The sequence below is a fragment of the Drosophila obscura genome, unplaced genomic scaffold (assembly GCF_018151105.1).
Source record: "Drosophila obscura isolate BZ-5 IFL unplaced genomic scaffold, ASM1815110v1 contig_200, whole genome shotgun sequence".
Taxonomy (NCBI): domain Eukaryota; kingdom Metazoa; phylum Arthropoda; class Insecta; order Diptera; family Drosophilidae; genus Drosophila; species Drosophila obscura.
The window spans coordinates 273948-291300 of record NW_024542791.1 but is presented as its reverse complement, the minus strand read 5'-3'; the positions used below and the strand labels follow the sequence as shown (position 1 = coordinate 291300).

General features: G+C 40.1%; 4 protein-coding genes across 5 annotated transcripts; 1 reads left to right on the top strand and 3 right to left on the bottom strand.

The window, feature by feature from the left end:
* Positions 1-486: 486 nt before the first annotated feature.
* On the bottom strand, positions 487-3304 carry LOC111080373. The gene is made up of 3 exons (XM_022375953.2): positions 3162-3304; positions 2912-3088; positions 487-902 (listed from the first exon to the last, which is right to left on the bottom strand). The coding sequence occupies exons 1-3, from the start codon at positions 3220-3222 to the stop codon at positions 694-696; spliced, it is 447 nt and encodes a 148-aa protein (XP_022231645.2). The 5' UTR covers positions 3223-3304; the 3' UTR covers positions 487-693.
* A 2848-nt stretch (positions 3305-6152) lies between these two features.
* Positions 6153-8283, bottom strand: LOC111079903. The gene is made up of 3 exons (XM_022375236.2): positions 8128-8283; positions 7291-7467; positions 6153-6521 (listed from the first exon to the last, which is right to left on the bottom strand). The coding sequence occupies exons 1-3, from the start codon at positions 8186-8188 to the stop codon at positions 6313-6315; spliced, it is 447 nt and encodes a 148-aa protein (XP_022230928.2). The 5' UTR covers positions 8189-8283; the 3' UTR covers positions 6153-6312.
* A 1923-nt stretch (positions 8284-10206) lies between these two features.
* LOC111079898 lies at positions 10207-11183 on the top strand. The gene has a single exon (XM_022375229.2). It carries the CDS (start codon positions 10233-10235, stop codon positions 10977-10979), a length of 747 nt encoding a protein of 248 aa, XP_022230921.2. The 5' UTR covers positions 10207-10232; the 3' UTR covers positions 10980-11183.
* Positions 11009-16881, bottom strand: LOC111079916. 2 transcript variants are annotated; one of them, XM_022375255.2, is made up of 3 exons: positions 16583-16881; positions 11820-12032; positions 11009-11758 (listed from the first exon to the last, which is right to left on the bottom strand). In XM_022375255.2, the coding sequence occupies exons 1-3, from the start codon at positions 16650-16652 to the stop codon at positions 11541-11543; spliced, it is 501 nt and encodes a 166-aa protein (XP_022230947.1). In that variant the 5' UTR covers positions 16653-16881; the 3' UTR covers positions 11009-11540. The 2 variants fall into 2 exon arrangements, with proteins under 2 accessions (XP_022230947.1, XP_022230948.1); XM_022375256.2 differs by lacking the exon at positions 16583-16881 and adding an exon at positions 15748-15846.
* Between the last annotated feature and the right edge of the window lie 472 nt (positions 16882-17353).

Here is a 17353-nt window from a genome sequence, read left to right as displayed (position 1 = left end):
AGGCCAATTTTGGACAATTTCCATTAAATGCGTTATTTCTAAAAATAGATCGATGACACTTAACTCTATCATGTAAGAATTGGCAATTGCACTTGTGTATTGCCTCATACCTACCTGAATAACTACCGAAACTTCTGAAGGACTACCACCGATCCATAGCCATACATTGCCTTAAAGTATGCTTTACAATTTCTTGCTTAGGCAAAAAGCTTTAAAATGACGAGCAACGCTTTTCGTACGAATTTCCTATCATACCTTGTCGGACTTTAGTCGTTATATTTCGAAGCCTTAGCTGTGTATATCCATGTAATATAGGATGTGTTAGAAAAACTCTCAGTTGAAAGTCTCACTATAGAACCAAACTTAAAACTGTATTCCGAGTAAATGAGAACAGAATAGAGAGTACGGAATTGCAAACCCATTTAAACCCATTTGATTTACAGTCTTCCAGATTAGTCTCCCAATATTCAATTCAATATAATACCAAGTGGACAACTAACAAAATGTTTATTTAAAATAAATAAAGCGATTCGAATGCAGAAAAAAATGTTCGAAGGGTGTACAACAATAAACACAGATTCAGATTCAAATTCAAGAGAAAAATTCAAAGCGGATGGATCCTATCAAAGATTTCGATGATTAAAGCGCACAACATCTAGTACGGATATGGAAAGAGAGTCGCTCTCCCCGCTCTTAGGCCAGCAGGCGAGCCACACCGAAGAAGAGCAGAATGGCGCCGGCAATGGGGCCGATGGTGGCAGAACCGTTGCACTCGTCCTTGGTGCAGACATCGCAGCTCAGCTGCTTGGTGAAGGGCAGGGAGGGGTCCGATGTGCAACCTGTCTTGGTGTTGCTGATGTCCCCGAAGTAGCAGCTGCGCACCACCTGTGGGTGTTCGGGAACTGTAGGAGAAAAATGCAAACAAAAAATAGGGTGAATTTTAGTGCAATTTTTACGCGGATTTAGATATTGATAATTTATATTTATTTTATTAATATTAAATTCTAACGATGTTTTTCTGAATCCTGAAGCAGAGTCAGTTTTTTTTAAACTATTTTTTGTGTTTAAAAGGCACTTCAAAGGGCACCGAACTATTTTGCCACTATATATCCTCCATTAAATTTTTCCACTGATTGTGTACGTGTTGGAAATTTAAATTAATTTGCTTAAGAATTTCCATCAAATAGTTTTTCTCTGTTAATGTGAATTTCCAATATGGCTGTGATCATTTTGATGGAAATGAATTGCAAATTAATTACCCGATCAGACAATTATAGAAACAACAATTATAAATTACAGTTTAGTGCCTTATGTGTTCGTAGAGGGTGGCCACATACATACATATATGTAATCATTTCAGATAGATCATTTCCATTTATTTATCAAATACATTTAGCCACTCCCCCCAAGTTTTTCAGCTGCATCTCAATTATATTTGCGACGCTATTGAAAGCGTCTATTTGCCATATATGTACATACGTACAGATATAGTATGTATATATCATATATTGCGTTCTAAACGTTAACATTTTCAATTATTCAGAACGGATAACTCACATTTAAAGTACAGAAAAACATTTGAAGGAAGGCTTATTCAAATTTAAGTCATTTTTGTGTGTAGTGCCTGTCCTTAAATTCCTTTCATAGCATGTTTTAATTACACGCAAATATGTATTTTAATTAGCATATTTTTCCGCCCTTCACATCGTTAAGATGTGAAACACTAAGGGCAGATATGAACGCGTACTCGTCCGTACATAGTTATGACTAATTTGTGGGGCTGACTTCTGCCTGTCTGTCAGTTAATTGCTACTGCCGCTCCCTGTCTCAGCCCCCCCGATGGTTCTGGGGTATGGGAAAACGAGGCGTAGGTCGACTGTTAATGTAATTAACAAACAATTATTGGAGGCGAAGTTGCGGTCAACGAGCATAAATATTCCGATCCCGGTATAAATTCCATAAATATCGTTAATAGTTCCAGTTAATTATTCCGGAAATAATCGAGTGGTGTTCAGGGAGCTATTGTCGAATAATATTGATGTACGACAAACGTTGGGCCAATCGAAATAATTGCCTTAATATGCCAAGCGAGCAACTCAAATATGATTGCAATAACACTTGTTGAATTAATAATGAAATGAACAGATTTCAGCGGAAAGGTTTTGTCTCGATGGGGTTTGGCTTTGGGGAATACATGCATATATTTATTCGTGATTTTAAGCTCTTATAAAATGTTGAGAAATGCCTGTGAATGTGAATGCAAGATTATGGAAATATGTTCCATTGAAATGAAAACGGAAACATCAAAAAGAGGAGAGATAGTATTTATGAGTTATTTATAAAACGAAATCTCAATGAGATGACACTGAATGTGTGTGGAAATGGTAAACAAATCGAAAGATTCTCTTTATCTATAAGCAAACTACATGCATAAATGTATGTAAATATATACGACAATGTACATACATATATTGTAAAATCTCTTAATTTCGCGGAAAATATATACTTTTACTTCCACTCAATTTTTTTGCTGTAGAATGTTGTCATAGATAAAAAAAAAAATTAGCTATGCAGTACAAAATATTTTGAGCTAACCTCTGGCGATTCTCTAAAGGTAAATGAAAAGGTAAATTAAAATTAATTCCTATTTTTTATTAAGAAGCTAGACAGTTCCATAAAACTATCTAATTATATTCCCACGCATATCACAGTCTTAGCCCTGCTTCTTTAGCTGACTTTGTTCACGCCTGCCCCCCTGCGCACTTGGGTTCGATTGTAATTAATGTTAATCAAGCTAATTGGTTAAGTGAGGACACTGCGTCTGCGTGGGCTGCATTCGAGTTCAAGGGGTGTGACCTCACGATCGCTGATGGCAGCAGATGGCAGCGAGCAGCGAGCAGAGCAGACTTACCCGTATCGATGAGCTTCTTCATGCAACCGGTGGCATTGCGAACGGGGAAGAAGCTCTGCAGGAAGCGTGGTGGTGCAATCTTGGCGCAGTCCAGCAGCAGACTGTCGTCCGACTCGAACTTCTCGCCACACTTGGGATTGGTCACCGATTCACACTGGTAGCACTTGATGGCATAGCCTGGAATAAGAGATCTCTGCATGTAGATCAATACAATCGGAGTTTGGGTTTGTGTTTGGCTGGCGTTTCCTACCCGTGCAGGCCAGAGTGGCCAAGATGGTGAGGGCCAAGAAGAGCTTTACACTGGACACCATTTTACACTTTGAGGGAAATTCTTGATTACGATTGCGACTGGCAGACCTTGACGGTACGGCGACTGACGAGTGTTTAATATGTGGCTCATCGACAAGACGCGTTCGGAGCCCCAGTGACCATGCTCGCACTCGCACTCATTCTCCCACTCGCATTTCCGAGTGAGCACACTCGAAAAGCTTCCACTCGCCCGGCGCGGCGGTTGGTTTGAGTGGGATTTCATGTTCGTTGCGTGTCCGCTAGTTGAATTCTGTTTTTGAAATTTTCTATAGACGCTGCCACATTTTGTTTTGTGACACACAAACTATACAAACACGCACACACATATGTATGTATTTTATGTACATATACTAGCGTAGTGTATATGTAAATATGTATGAAGAATTTTTGCCGACTTGTTTTGGGTGATGTCAGACGTTTTTGTGTTTTTTTTTTTTTTTTGTATATTCAGTTTGTGTTTTTACTCTCCGCCTGAGACAATTCAGACGCATAGCCATGCCATGTCGTAGCATTTGATAATACTCGTTTTCTTTATTTTGTAATATATTTTTTGAGTATTATGTAAGCCTGATTTATGCTTTATACCGCTTTCTATGCTTCGTTATGGCTGAGAGGGATTCCGCACTGTAAGCGCGACGTCATCGTTCGCTTTTGGCCATTTTCATTCCGCTTCATTTCGATTCTAATGCGCAGTTGGGAATATACTCAAATTATTCACAGTATGAGTATGAGTATTCGTATGCCGGCTTCAAGTTCCCATTGATGTGCAAATCGCAACAATTAACAACTGTAGAGCTTGTCAAGCAGCAACAGATCGCCGATTGATCGAGTCCGTTCGAGCCCTGTCGGTACAGTACCCTGTACCTCTCCCCTGTGCCTCTCGTACATCGATCACATCTACCTAATTAAATAAATACAAAACCACACAACCATGTATCTTTTGTTCCATGCTCTGTGGCAGATAATGTAACATTACATTTGCACAATCCTGAGGATGATTTTGATTCTAATTTAGTTCTGAAATTACTGCTTGATATGAGTTTGAATTTATTATTATTGCAATCAAGTATCCATCTCCAAATAGTGATTATTTATTAAATTTATTCCTGTCTCAATTTCAATTAACATCCCTTAAGTCAAGAGTTTTGATACTTCAAATTTCCATCAGCCTGCATTTATTTCTACTCGATCTTCTAGCTGGCCCATCTGTTAAGTCCGCTTGGCAGTTCTCAATTGAAATTCCCCCGATTTTAATCGTTTTATTTATTGTAGTGCAAGTTTTTGTTTTTGTGAACAAAATTTCATAATCTTGTGCGTTCAAGGGGGGAGAACATGGAAGCAGAGAACTCCGTATTTAAGTGGCCTTTCCCACAAGTCTTATTATAATTTTCTATTTTCTTCAATTAAGTAATTTTTTCGAATTATGCCAAATGAGTTTGGGTTTGGGTTAATTGAGCAGTCGCTGGCAGAGGCGGTGGCGGCGGCGGAGAAAGCGAAGGCGGAGTGTGCCCACAGCATCACACAGAAGAGCATCACTCTCTGATCCGGGGAAAGTGGAAGTGGTCTTTGGGGCCTTGGAGTTTTTTGAACTTTTCAGAAATGCATTTAACACTTAATAAACTCGAATCCGAAGGGTAGGCTGAAGCTGAAACTGAAACTTGACTTCCAAATGAAATTGAACTCAATTATATATGATTAAACAGGCAGACAAGCAAATACATATATATTTATATGTATGTATGTATCTCTATCCCTCAATCGGAGGAGCAAGCCAGGGGAGAGAGTCTTTGTTGTCGGGAACATCACACTTTTTCGTCGGGCGTATGGGTGCACATACTAATTAGATCCCAGGTGTTCCACACTCTAATCCCCCCAGTCAAAATCCTACACAGAGTCTGATTCAGTTTCAGTCCCAGCTTCAGTTTCAGTTGGAGTTTTGAGTCATTGAACTTGCAGTTTAATGTTTATTTATGCCTTTTGGCCTGGGATGAGTCTACAAATGCTTCCTTATTTTATTTAAATATTTTGTTAAATTAAGTCGACTTACAATATTGGAGCATTACTCACTTCGGTTCGTTTGAAGTTACACATGGGCTGGGCTACAAGGTCCAGGTACCGCAAATAAGACTCTTTTTTTATTTCATTTGTTCCTCGGAATTTAACCTATTCATCCCATAGCGAAAATGTAATTATTCACCCACGTTCATTCTGAGTGTAAGTATTTCTGAGCAGCACCTTTGAGCCTCTCTAATCATGCATGCCAAAAGGCAAATCTAATAATGATTTATTTTTCATCTAAGTAGATTCTGAGGGGATTCGGTTCTGAGTAAAAGCGTATGGCTTCTCAGAATATGGCGAAAATACAAAAGTGAGGTAATTAGAAACATCTGATCAATTTACTGTATGATATACGAGAACTGTCATGAACGTACGACAATTTTCAAGTTTTTTTCAGTTTATTTCCCTTTTATCTTTTCCTTCCTATTTAAATATTTTTGAGATATATTTTATAATGACAATCCTGAGGAGCAGAGAAGTAACTTCTTAATTCTTATTTTTTTCTATATCCATCATGATTAAATGCTTCTTATCTTCTGAGATATCCGAACTAATTTTATTGATGATCTGAGATGGATTAAAAAGGGGAATCGAAAGTGATTTCTTTTCTGACATATCAAAATCTATTTTTAAATTGTTTTAATAATACTTTTGCATTATTGTTTTCCTATATCTGACCACATTAACTACTAAGTGGCTTAGTAGCTCTAATTTGTTTCTTTCCTCTTCTGGGGAATGAATAAATAAGCTCTCCCACTTTTAAATGTTTCTAATCATTCCAATATATTTTCAAAGCAAGACCAAAATACTTTCCATATTCTTCACATGTTTTCCCGTTTAAAGCTCCAGCACCAGTAATTATTATAGCCTTCAATTGGATATTAGCAAGGACTCGTTTCCTTCCATCTTTTATTATCAATTAAATGGGTTCAAATGTAAACAAAAATTTTCACAAATTAATTTCCATGAGAGCAAGAGAGATACAAACTACTATCAAAAGGAGTTAAGGGACTTAAGGACTATGTAGGTAAGATCTATGCCAGCAGGCGAGCCAGTCCGAAGAAGAGCAGAATGGCACCGGCAACGGGAGCCAGGGACGCAGATCCGTTGCACTCGTCCTTGGTGCAGACATCGCAGCCCAGCTGCTTCACGAAGGGCAGCGAAGGATCCGACTGGCAGCCGCTCTGGATGTTGGAGATGTCGCCAAAGTAGCAGCTGCGCACGATCTGCGGATGTCCCACCACTGGAAAGGGAGAAACAATTGGACGTTGATTATGGATGAGTAAGTCGGCAAATAGCTTTCACTGCCAGTAAATGGAGTGATTGTTCACTGTGAAATAAAGTGGCACTTGTTAATTGTTGTTTACACTTATTTATGACTCCATTGGGGGACTGTAGCTAATTGCCAAGAAACCCCACCGACTGTAGCCCCCTTTGACGAGTCACAAAAAACACTCTCAAGACGTCGCATTTGGTTGAGTAATTTCTGAAATTTTCCAGCTGACTGATTAAGCGATTTTCTTTGGCTTTTCTGATCTCATCATATCAATCAATTAAATTCTGCTGTGGATTTGCCAATTGATTCGCCGCATGCACTTCTCTCAGCCCAAACTGAAGTGTATTATGATCATAATATTTACCACTGAATAAATAATCTTTTGATTCGTTTGCCTTCAAATGCCTTGCAAATGTATGCAAAAATGCAAATTGAAATGTTTCAGAAACAGAGAAAAACTTGCGGCATCACAATCACGTCATTATTATTATTATTTCCATACAAAAACGAATTAAGCTCATAAACTTGAACGTAATTAGACGTAACCAAGCGACAGAGAAACGTGAGAAACAGCCAAAGACTTGAAAACAACAACAGAAATACCCGTATTCACGCATGACATCAGATACTGACAAACCTGAACCGATTTTCACCGATGATCTCAACATACATATTCGGCTGAACTTTGAAGGGTTTCGGCACGGGACTTAGTTTGGGGTTGTTTTTTGGGACTTACCACTTTCGAGGGTCTTCTTCATGCATCCGGTGGCGTTGCGCAGGGGGAAGAAGTTCTGCAGGTAGCGCGGGGGCCCGATCCGGGCACAGTCGATGAGGAGACTCTCATCCGCCTCGAACTTCAGGCCGCACTTGGGCATGGTCAGCGACTCGCACTGATAGCACTTGATGGCATAGGCTGTAAGAACGGGGGGTGCAGGGAGATACAAGTATTAGTTGATTATTCAAAATTGTGTCATAGATTGACAGTGAACAGTGGCATGGGCAGTGAAACAGGTCTATGATTAAGTTTGGAATATAATTTGTTTTATTTTGACTAACTTTTGTGGAATGCGTTTTTGGGGATATAAATTTTGCATTCAGATAATGGAGTTACAGAGATTCTCTTTCATTTAAAGTGTCTTTTCATCTTGAAGTTATCTTTATGGAGGTGGCGTTAACACCTGTCAGACGTGGAGGCCAAATAAATCTTTCAACTAATCACGGTTGAAAGTAACTTAATATCAAACAAAAATAAAAAATCTTTACAGAATAATTATAAAAATAATTTCATTAAGAAGAGTACATGGAATTTTATATTGAAGGTAGGATATTGATGATCCTTTGCGAAGACTTTTATGAACATTTTATCTTGCACAGGACAATAAGTATTTCTTCTACAACTTTATAGAAACTCCAAAACTTTGTGTGCAATTATCTTTATTTAACATTAAAACTTCTCAAACTTGTTCTCCTTGAACTCCTTTTTTTTCTATTGAATTAAACCGTTCCAAAGACCTTTTCGTAGACCGATTGCACTCTGCATTCGCTGCCACTCGCAACTCCCAACACTACCCACCCGAACAGGCCAAGCTGATGATGACGGCCACGGCCAAACTGCATTTCAGAGCGGACACCATTTTCAATTAGCACTTGACTTGATATTATATTTCCTTAATAGTCTTAAAACTGAACCGCTCTCAACGATGTCTGCTGCACGTCTGACTCTGATGTTCATTTCAAATTGTAGCAACACAAGCAAGCCCCATGTAGCCCCCATCCATTTGACTGCGTCGCAGTCGCACCCCAAAAATGTGGCTCGAAAAACGCTTTGTTTTGAGTGGCATTTCCAGCACGATGTGCAGCCGTCGATGTTTGGGTTTTGAGAAACCGGTTTTTTTTTTGTGGAGTTAGAACTTCTAAGAAATTGTTTCTAAGAGGGCTGGAGAGATCTGAGTGCAGAGATCATTTAATGAGGCAATTTGTATGCCCGAGTGCATCTCAAAAGTAGTCAGTAATGATTAGGATTGGGATTGGGGCTGTGGAAATTTACTCAAACGACGGAGATCTTTGGAGAGTTGCGTGTTTCAATTTAGTGGGGTTGATGTCACGGCCTGCCAGTGGACTCAGTGACTCAGGTGAACAGATCTATTAACATCCAGCCTCAAATGTGTTTTGTTTGCTAATCGAACAATGCCCTTCGATTCAAGTGACAGAATCAATCCGTTAACTATATGGGATTTCTCTGTATTTCAATTGAGTGGAGTGGTTTTTCGTTTGGAGAAAACTTAACTCAAGATCTCTGTATGTATCTAAAAATGTTGCTGTACGACAACTTTTGATTGTTCAGCCAAAAAGTGTGCAGCACTTTTAGAGTCTACAAGTGTGTAGAGTTAAAGTAAAATACATGTAGAATTTCTGCTATTCAAATTTTATTCCAAAGGAGAAAGGGGAGAAAGGGAAAAAGGAAAAAAAAAAAAAAGAAAAAAAAAAAAAAAAAAAAAAAAAAAAAAAAAAAAGAGGGGGGGGGGGGGGGGGGGGGGGGGGGGGGGGGGGGGGGGGGGGGGGGGGGGGGGGGGGGGGGGGGGGGGGAAAAAAAAAAAAAAAAAAAAAAAAAAAAAAAAAAAAAAAAAAAAGAAAAAAAAAAAAAAAAAAAAATGAGAAGAGCTTCCCCCCCCCCCCCCCCCCCCCCAAAAAAAAAAGGAAAGAAGGGGGGGGGGAGAAAAAAAAAAAAAAAAAAAAAAAAAAAAAAAAAAAAAAAAAAAAAAAAAAAAAAAAAAAAAAAGAGAAAAAAAAAAAAAAAAAAAAAAAAAAAAAAAAAAAAAAAAAAAAAATTTTTTTTTCCCCCCCCCCCCCCCCACCCAAAAAAAAAAAAAATAAAAATTTTTTTTGGCCCCCCGGGGGGGGGGGGGGGGGAAAAAACCCGAAAGGGAGGAAGAAGAAAAAAAAAAAAAAAAAAAAAAAAATATAAAAATAAAAAAAAAAAAAAAAATGGAAAGAAAATGTAAAAAAAAAAAGAAAAAAAAAAATATAAAATAAATTTTATAAATCAAAGAATTATGCAGGTAACTCTAGAGTCTAGACACTTGCCAAATTCGAAGTAGCATTCGAGCAGAAGTTTATTATATTTATATTATATTTTGTATTTTTTATATTTAAGTTCCAAACAACAATGTGGACCCCCAAAAGACAGATTTGCCTATCTCATTAAGCACGATCGATGTGTAATGAGGCGGAGAGAGATAGCGAGAGGCCTAGCAGGATGCCCAAAGGCAACACTAGTCAACAAGGACAGCCGACAATTTGCATAAATTTAATTATGTCTGTCACTCAACGCTGCTTGAGATTGAGGGCTGCGATTGGGGGGCCGAACAAGGATAACATAGGATAAAAACTGGCGCGAGGGTTGCATTGTTTGGTACTCGTATGTAGGTCACATAATTGGATTAAACTTCTATGGCTATCCGAGTGTCAGCTTGGATTAGTGGAGCAATCCCCACTGTGAGACACATACAAAGAGCGCTGGGGATTGACTTTCAGTGGGAGAGAGAGAAACATATTGACATTCAGTGAGTGGAGAGCTGGGGGCAGACCTGAGCTGATAAGCCGTGATTATTGATAACCCGAACGGGGTCTCGTTCAAGCGCTGGAACTGCGAAGCTCAGTTCTATTTTGAAATAAGAGATGATCGGTAAATCGCTTTCGCTGTTCCTTCTCCTGCTAGTGCCATACAGTATTGATGCTCTGGGCACGCAAGTGATCTGCTATGACCACAAGCGGATGTTGACCCTCATCGAGGGCCTTAATGGAACCCTGAACGAGCAGCTCTCCCTGGCAGCGGCCACCTGGGGCAAACTGCGTGCCGACTACCCAAGGGATGTGGCCAAGATCGAGGACCTGGACGAGACCATGCAACATGTGATGTGCAGCAAGGACAAGAACATCACCCTCAGCCAGCACCTGCAGGGGCATCTCCTGCGCGAGCACATTCGGGAGCATCTGGAGACAATCAACAGCACGGCTCTCTTCACACAAGCCCTGGAGGCGCCCGAGCACGAGCTGGGCAAGTGGCAGCTGGCCATCGGTCGCCACTCCCAGAGGTTCCACTGCCTCTTCAAGCCGGAACAGCTGCAGAAAATCATTGGCAGCGTGATGAAGCGTTTGTACAGCCTGGAAAAGTCCACAAAAATGGCTGCGCTTCTCTACCAGCTGTATCTGGTGGGCAACAAAGAGTCCTTCCAGCTGATGGTCTTCGCGGAGCTGATGATCTACGAGCGCTACAAGAGCGGCGGCCAAAAGAGCGCAGAGTTTGGCAACTACATGGCCAAAATGTGGCAGAGCCTGCAGCTGGAGGAGCCCTACGCCAGCCTCGATCAAGCCATCAAGCAGAGCCTCGTGAATGCGATAATAGAACTTCTAGGGTATCTCTGATTGTACAATACAACTTCGAGGGGTATCTCTGAGGGGGATTCAATTGTGTAAACTTTATTCGGTGTGTCTGTGCTTGAATATTTTAAATTAAATTCTGTTTATGTTTTTTTTTTCTGTTTTTCAGTTGCAGCTGTGATAATTACATAGAATGTTTGTTGTTTGTGTGTGTGTTTTGCATTACATTAAAATATGTTTTACATAGTATACTGTTTTTGGTATAGTCAGAGACTTTTCTACTGGTATTACTTTCAGTTTATTTTTTTGTGTATTTATTTTTGGGTTATTTTTATATTTATTTGTGGAAAGGCTTTGGGGGGGAGGGGGCTTTGAGCTTGGCTAACTTTTGGCACTTAGCCAGGAAAATCATATCAGAACTTAGCATAAATCTTTAGTCGTTGAGGGAAATATCTAAGCTAAAGTGTAAATTAAACTAACTAAATCGTTAATCAGCAACAGCCCGGCGACTCCTTGCACCAGGCAAAATATCACGTTCCAACTAAAATACAAGAGACATAGAGAGAGGGAGAGATGCTATGGCAGGACCTTCCTCCAGTCCTTCATTTAAATGGCCAGCTGTGGTACCAGGCCCAGGATTGGAATCATAAGAATGGCTGTCATAATGGCCACCACACCCGGTGCACTGTTGCAACGGTCTGTGAGGCAGTCCTCGCAAAATATTCGCCGCACATTCTTCTCGGGACTGGTCACGTTGCACAGCTCCACGGGATCCGATTTGTTGGTGTAGTAGCAGAAACGTTTGGTGATCATCTTGCCATTGTCTGGAGAGTGGAAAACAATTAAAAAATGGATTCATATTTTGAATATTTCTTTGGGACTCACTCTCCTCCACAGTCTTGCGGCAGACGGGCCGCTCGTGATCCGAATTGATGGTGCTGTTGCAGCTCCTCAGCAGATTGATGTTCCGCTCCTTAATGAGGTCCGTGGGTATGTTGTCCTCCTGGAAGGTCACGTCGCAAAAGTCCTCCGCCCCAATGGTGTCCGAGCTGCAGTGCCAGCACTGCAAATGCCGCTGCTGCTGCTGCTCATGTCCGGCTGCAAGTCAAAGAAAAAAGGAGGGGATTAAGCTTGTACTTCGATTGACCTTTGAGAGGGTCACACTTGGGCTTTTGCTCTTTTTGGCAAACAGCAAAACTTTATTTGCGTTCTAAAAATACTCGAGGGTGACACAGTTTCCATTCAATTCGCCACTCGATATGGGGTTTCTGTGTGTATCCATGGCACTGAGTCGAAGGATTCTTCGACTACGATGTTGACATCATCAACATCATCGCCAGGCAGCCAGCCAGCCAGTCACTGGGTTCATGTACCGCCCCCACTGGTGGAGTGGAACGGAATGGAATGGAGTGGAGTGGTGCGTGGCCAGTCGTGGCGGCGCCATAGCCCAATTTTATTACGTATACGCCATCAAGTCACTGAATGATGGCGATTCACTAAAGTTACTTCGAGAATGCTGGCTAAATTGTGCGTCAATTTTGGGCGAGGCTGTACTTAGGGGAGTGGGAGGTTCAGCACACTGCAGCAGTGAGAATGGGGGGAATTACTGCTATCCGTGAGTCAGAGATTAAACTTTAGTTTCACTTAGAAAAATGTTACAAAGTGTAACTCTATCCCCTTTGCGTGACTTTTTGTGCATATATAGCAATTTATTTTAAAACTTCACCCTTTTACTGCTCATATGAAGGTACGAAAAGTGCTCTTAATTTGTAAGAAATAACCAATCGAAATTAACTAAGGTTCCCCTATTTATTTAGCTTTTGCTGATTTCCTACCTCGTCAAACTGATGAATAAGTCTTGATTCCCTCTTCTGTTTAAAAAAAAACTTGTTCAAGTTTTTATTGAATTTCCCAATTAATTTAATTAATTCAAATTCCATTTTGCTTGATATTTTTTCGATATTTGTTTTACCTGCAAATAGTCATCGTTTTCGTAAATGAAAATTTTCTAGCAGAATTTTCAGCAGAATTTTCAGCAGAATTACTCATACAAAATTTACTTAAATAGCTTTTGTTTTCTTTTAACTATTCTCATTATTTTTTGTGAAATTTTTTTTATTTTTATAATACCTTTTGTTGCTACTTCCCCTCATTGCTTTTATTTTTTTCCTTCAATAAGTCATTGAAATTCAATTATCGCCCTCTTCCCACACACAACTTTCCCTGATTGATCTTCCAATATAAATATAGTTTTATTTATTCCCCCATCATGATCTTCCTTTTTTATTCTACAAAAAATGTTTATTTGTTTTTCATGATAATTTGTTTATTTTGTGCGTTCGATTCGCACCTCCAATATATATTTTTCACACACAAAACACACGAATTGCTGTGATAAACAGGAGGCAAAGAGAATCCAACTATTTATAGTATAAGACAAATGAATTAATTAATTGAAGAGTCTCGAGAGTTGGCCTAAAGAGCGAGGAAACCCCCACTAATTGGCTTGATAAGTTTGCGTGATTTGGCCTGACAGTGAATCAAGATCGGGTTGAGTCCTTGAGAACGTTTTTTGCATGTCCTGCTGGTCAGGTAAGGAAAAGTAAGCAGTCGCACTGGCAGCAGGACTAGCCCCGTTTTGCTTGTTTAGACGGCAAACATGCCACTTGGCCACGTGCCGCCCCACTCTGCACTACACAGCCACAGCTGCCGTGAGTCAACCTCTGAAAGAGCACACAATCCAAACCCAATCCCCGGCCCAAAAGAGGAGGAGTGCCTGTCAAATATTGACTGTAAAACATTTGTATTTCATTTCTGTAAAGTTTTACGCTAAATTACATTATTACACCCTGGCTGAAGATATTACGTGGACGCTCCTCCGAGTCCAGGCCACCAACCAGTCAGCCTTAACTCTAGCGCCAATTGCTGTGGTATGTCCTTGGCATGTCAGAGGTTTTGGAATGGAAGTTTCTTGGGCGGTTCTTTGGTTGCTCAACACCCACTATCGACTGGACATATGCATAAACTAGGCCCACAAACTGTCAGACTCTCCTTTGCAGCCTTGCAAAGTGTTTTGTTTCGGAATTTCCCGTGCAATTTCAGGTAATTGGCAGAGAGTTTTCCTACTTTTATGGTGTGAGTAATTGATTGTTTTTTATGGCCCAACTCAAGGTCGCATTTTAACGGTTTTGTTAACATTCTCAAAGGCATTTTGGTAAGGTCACGCATATGCCTTGGCTTTGGTTTGGCTTCCTTGGGGTTTCGGATAATTGAAAGTTGATACTTGTCTGAAGGAAGTTACACTCCACACAACACACCATACCCTTCTGCAATCCTATACTTTATGGTTCCTGTGTGATAATAAATCCACCCCCGAAGCCCAAGAAATAGCGCTGTAAAGAGGCCTTCAAGCGAAAGCAAATTTAACACACACACCCCATAAAAACAGTGTATCCATCCAGACAATAACAAATATAATTTGATACGGATCGGATGTGTGTCACTTCCTTTGGGGGAGTACCGAGCCAATCCCTGGCCCTGGTATATTCATTATCAGTTGACGCAAATTACGCAATTCCTTGCCATTGAACAGAGGCTCTAACACAACGAACTAACCCCCAGCGAAGGACACCAGAATGTGACATAGTTTCTACAGAAAAAACCCAGAGACTTGGTGGGGGTTGGATGCTGCTGAAGAAGACAGCGGGAGTAAGTCAATCGCTGCTGGAAACTGGAGCAGACGCCGTCCTGGCGCCAGTCAGACATGCGCACTCTCGATCTCAGTAGCAGTCCAGTGGGCAGAAACAATGCAATTAGATAATTGCAGGACATAAAGGAGGGCTAATTGAGAGCAACAGGAGGGCCCCCGTCCCAGTCACAGCCACTGCTTCGATTCACCATTTAATAGCCCCAATCACGATGCATTCATTAGAATCGATTCAGCATTCAGCATTCCAATTATGGAATTTGCATTTGTTTTCGGTAAATCAAGTGAAGCCAAGCAAACGAAAAATATCCAAATAAATATTGTATGAAATTTCTGGCAGTCGTGTGGAAATATTTGGATTTATATGCCATGCAGGTTGCCAATCATTGAAAGCGCGTGAAAATCACTGAAAAGAAAATGCTATATGCACATATACGTATATATAATATATATGTACGAGTACATGTGCATGTAGCAATGTTCATTAAGCAAGCAATGACCCACCAATTTTCTCACATATTTCGAAAGAAAATTGCGGAAAAATCTGAGAGTGACAAGGTGTAAAATATGGCACAATACGTGTATAGCAAAGGATGATTAATTTAATGAGAAACTTATGTGTTTATCATTTAATTTATGAAGATCATAACAGGGTTTGATGGAGGTATTAAGATTATATAGGCACTGGTGTGGTTATGAATTTTTGTAGAATTTGAAGAAAAGTGACATTTATTTTTCATTAATTGAATCTTTATTGGGTAATAGCTCATCGATTTTGGGGTATTTATTGTATTCACTATAATGCATTTAATCATTTTATTTGAACCCCAAAATATGACGATAGGTGAATGTTTTCAAAGCAATTTTAGTTAACTAAGTTGTCCAGTTGCTCAAAACAAACTGTCGTCCATAAATCTAAGAAATAATAAATCCAACAACAATGTCACTTCCTTCAATTCTGAATGTAACAATGGAGTGAGTTCTAGATATATATAAAAAAAATAATTTAAATTTAATTTTCTTCCTCAAAATTTTTATATCTGTGGGAACAGTGAATAAACTTCACACTTGTGCTAAAAATTATGGAATAAATGAAACACCGACTACCTTTCATTAATGATGTTTAGATTTCACTTCAGTTTTTGCCTCGTTATTTCTAAGCAAACAAACACCTGCATTCAACTCTATGGAACTACAATAACAGATTTCTTATCACCACTGATATTTTTCTTCCACTTTACCAGTCTTTAACATCACCAATCAAATCTGTAGCGAATCTTCAATTATTCTCGCCCCCGCTGTCACTCTCCACACGTGTTCCGTAGTCACAATAAACAGAATTCTGGTGTCTAAACATCTATCGCCCCATTAATATATCATTATATTACCATTCGCTATTAATTTGTTTATGACATATAAAAACAGCGGACATCTCTATCATTTTGAGTGCTCGAAAGCAGAACTGTCGCTCATAAATCTTCTGGCAAATTGCAAAAATAGCATAAAAATCTCTGGCTGAAATGTGTGAAGTAAATTGTATAGATTCTACCTGAAATGAACGCGAAAGTTGTAAGAATATTGTGGCGTTAGAAGAATTTTCATAAACACCGCAAAGAAGAATCGTAAAAACTTTTGCACGAATCGCACGAAAAGAGGAAGACGGCTAGCAACCACATAAACAAAATCAAAAGATGGGAAATATGGTAAAAATTGGGGAAATTTTCATTCATGGACTCTATATGGGTACCATCACCAGACCAAAACTAATCGAAACCTGGGGCGACCTTGTGTGGGCAGATGAAATTACACGTAAACAGAATCAAATGTGAAAAATGTGTACTGCTCTTGTGGGATTATGTTTACACAGACATTATGGACCATGTTCTGGTACTGATCGACACTTAGCGGCAAAACACCTGAGGGTCGAGTCGCTGTTCCTCACCTGAGATGTGCCAGGCATTTGCCAGCAAGAAGACGCCAGCGATGAGGGCTTTCATGGGCACTGCCGACATGGCTTCCTTAAAGCAGGAGCAGCAACTGGAATGATATCTGGGAATCCTTGCGGGTCTGCTAGGCGACTCTGTGGCGCCGGTCTCCTTTTATTGCACTTGCTGTATCTGTATCCTTCAAAGCGTACAGAGACTCAATAAGACAGAGAGAGGGAGAGAGTGGCGAGAGAGCTGTGGGAACTGTGCGCGCGATGCAAACGGTTGCTCGGCCGAGGAACGACTGTGCCTTGCCACTGCCACTCGCAGGCTTCGCAGTCAAAGTGGCCCACAACCAAGCGAGGCAGCAACGCAGCCACGGCGACGCTGGCTGATGCTGATGCCAGCAGCGCTGTTTGTTGTTGACGATGACGTCGACTCTTGGGGATGCCCCATGCCGCCAATGCCAGACAGCCAGCCAGACACTAGTATTTGGACGGGTTTTTGCTTCATTTTTTTCTTGAAAGAAGTTTTATGCAGCTCCATTGACGATGCAGTTCTTGGCAGCGACTGGAAGATGTTGAAAAACAATATATCTATAGGCCACAATCTATCAAAGAAGTTGGAACAAACAGAAGTGCATTTCAATTTAGAAGAAGAATCAAATGAGTTTTCCTAATTTTTAGGGTAAATCTTATATATGCATATATATTTCATATTTAAGATACTTTGCAGGATATTCATCATGAAAAGTTCCAGGAAATTTATAATCGCTTACATATACCTTT

Bases quoted from the DNA above. Each gene is read 5' to 3' on its own strand.
- LOC111080373 (XM_022375953.2), bottom strand. From the start codon at position 3,222: ATGGTGTCCAGTGTAAAGCTCTTCTTGGCCCTCACCATCTTGGCCACT. The intron at 3,089-3,161 runs GTAGGAAACGCC...CTCTTATTCCAG, and splicing joins GGCCACTCTGGCCTGCACGG to GCTATGCCATCAAGTGCTAC. The intron at 903-2,911 runs GTAAGTCTGCTC...TTTCTCCTACAG, and splicing joins GAAGAAGCTCATCGATACGG to TTCCCGAACACCCACAGGTG.
- LOC111079903 (XM_022375236.2), bottom strand. From the start codon at position 8,188: ATGGTGTCCGCTCTGAAATGCAGTTTGGCCGTGGCCGTCATCATCAGC. The intron at 7,468-8,127 runs GTGGGTAGTGTT...CCGTTCTTACAG, and splicing joins CATCAGCTTGGCCTGTTCGG to CCTATGCCATCAAGTGCTAT. The intron at 6,522-7,290 runs GTAAGTCCCAAA...CTCCCTTTCCAG, and splicing joins GAAGAAGACCCTCGAAAGTG to TGGTGGGACATCCGCAGATC.
- LOC111079898 (XM_022375229.2), top strand. From the start codon at position 10,233: ATGATCGGTAAATCGCTTTCGCTGTTCCTTCTCCTGCTAGTGCCATAC.
- LOC111079916 (XM_022375255.2), bottom strand. From the start codon at position 16,652: ATGTCGGCAGTGCCCATGAAAGCCCTCATCGCTGGCGTCTTCTTGCTG. The intron at 12,033-16,582 runs GTGAGGAACAGC...TTTGACTTGCAG, and splicing joins AAATGCCTGGCACATCTCAG to CCGGACATGAGCAGCAGCAG. The intron at 11,759-11,819 runs GTGAGTCCCAAA...TCCACTCTCCAG, and splicing joins CCGCAAGACTGTGGAGGAGA to ACAATGGCAAGATGATCACC.